Source organism: Frankliniella occidentalis, unplaced genomic scaffold, assembly GCF_000697945.3.
Source record: "Frankliniella occidentalis isolate FOCC.00 unplaced genomic scaffold, Focc_3.1 Scaffold167, whole genome shotgun sequence".
Taxonomy (NCBI): domain Eukaryota; kingdom Metazoa; phylum Arthropoda; class Insecta; order Thysanoptera; family Thripidae; genus Frankliniella; species Frankliniella occidentalis.
The window spans coordinates 417,448-419,155 of record NW_026267293.1 but is presented as its reverse complement, the minus strand read 5'-3'; the positions used below and the strand labels follow the sequence as shown (position 1 = coordinate 419,155).

General features: G+C 55.9%; 1 protein-coding gene across 3 annotated transcripts in view; it reads right to left on the bottom strand.

Moving 5' to 3' along the window:
* LOC113207431 (putative ferric-chelate reductase 1 homolog) overlaps positions 1–970 on the bottom strand; it is a 12,787-nt gene extending 11,817 nt beyond the window's left edge. The window contains exon 1 of one of the 3 annotated variants that reach the window (XM_052271600.1): positions 896–970. In XM_052271600.1, coding sequence (XP_052127560.1) covers positions 896–955 — 60 coding nt within the window. In that variant the 5' untranslated portion in view covers positions 956–970. Of the gene's footprint in view, positions 1–98; positions 153–527; positions 675–895 lie in introns of those variants that run through there. The other 2 variants (XM_052271602.1, XM_052271601.1) reach the window with 2 other exon arrangements.
* Between the last annotated feature and the right edge of the window lie 738 nt (positions 971–1,708).

Below are 1,708 nucleotides of genomic sequence, written 5' to 3'. Positions count from 1 at the left end.
CTGCTCGGGAAAACAGTTGAATGTTTGTTGTGGTCCGTGGCGGCCATCTTGGAACTTCTTCTTGTTCTTCTAACCGCTAAAATCACTCATTAAAACACCTGGCTATGATGAGGGAATAGCATGGGATATGGCCCCATGATGGACGGACAATAGCTGCCTCGACATCGGCTTGTAAGGAGTTGTCACCGTTTATAGCTGGTTTCGAAAACCTCAACCTCTGTTCCCTTTGACGTCTTTCCTTGAAACAATGGTCCATGGGACGGCGGGCGGGCCGGGCCGGCCGACACTTCAAGAACTACGAGATCACAACCAGTGGCGGATTAAGGTCCGGCTGACAGGGGGGGGGGGGTGCACTGTCGGTTGCCTACATACAGGGGTTTTATGGCGCAAAGTGCCTACCTTTCAGGCGGCTCTCTACAGACGACAGGGGGGGGGGGCGATCGCCCCCCCGCCCCCTCCCCCTTAATCCGCGCCTGATCACAACGCGGCGTGTACTCAAAGAGATTCGATGCGAGTCGTGGACTCACCATGGTGATGGCAGCGCGTCGAAACGTCAAGTGATTCCCCGCGGATTGCGGCGAGGTACTTATGTGCCCGCGCTGTCGGGCCACAAAGCCCAAGCGTGGCGGGCGGGCAGTCGCGCCGCCGCGACCATAGGCTTTGACCAAGCGACAGACCCAGGCTGATTTCCTCCTCCCCCCTCCTCTTTTCCAGTCCCTGGCGTACTGATAACCCGAGTTGAACCATACCAAATTCGGACACTAACTCGGTCGTCATTTTCTCTCGGAACCAGCCATTTCTTGGATATTCGAACGAATATCTCGCGAGGGGTGAGAAATATTTTCCGCTGTGTTACGCGAATCTCGAGAGCAAGACAAAGTAGCAACAGTCTCACCTGCGCGCTCCAGAGTTGCGGGTGAGAGGATCGCGCAGAGATTATCCGCGTCAGAGACATGCATTGATCGATTGCCGAGACTACTTGTGCGAGGAGTTGTATTGATAAGGCGCGCGCGTACGTGATGGGCGTCAGCCACCGGCACGCCGGGACATCCCCGCCGCCCGCGCCGCCGCCGCGTCCTCGTACGCCTTGAAAGCGAAAGCCCGCAAATCCCGCCCGAGCGTTCGGGCACATATGCCCCCCCCCCCCCCCCCACGCTGGGCACTTCCCTCACTCTGTCAAACGCTTGGCCGCTGGTCACGGTCGAGGCCGCACTGCGGTTGGGGTCGGGGCCAGGTGTACGGTAGGGACGGGCCGCGGGCCGCGGCAGGGAAGTTCAATGCATATGCATCGCGGCCCCCCGCAACACTACCGGCGTTGCCGCCACCCGCCAGTACTCGTGTCATTTATTTATTTTTTTCTGGGGCGATGGCCAATACAGGTCATAAAAGTAGAGTCAGAGCGGGGAGGAACTTTACTGTACTTTGGTCTGTTGTAGGGCGATAATCACGATGATGAAATATTACGTCGTCATCATCTACACTGTGTGCAGGAAACGAGATAACATTTTCCTCTGAGTGCATTTCAGGGAAAAATTAGACAAAAAAAAGGGGGGGGTTGATTGAGACGGCCGAAAACCCAGCAAATGGATCAATGAAATGAGTGTCTCTTTCTTCTCCGTCATGACCCTAATCATGTCGTTTATTTTTCTAAGGCGATGGCCTACATAGGTGATGAAAAAGGTAGTTGACACGTGGATGGACCCCCCCC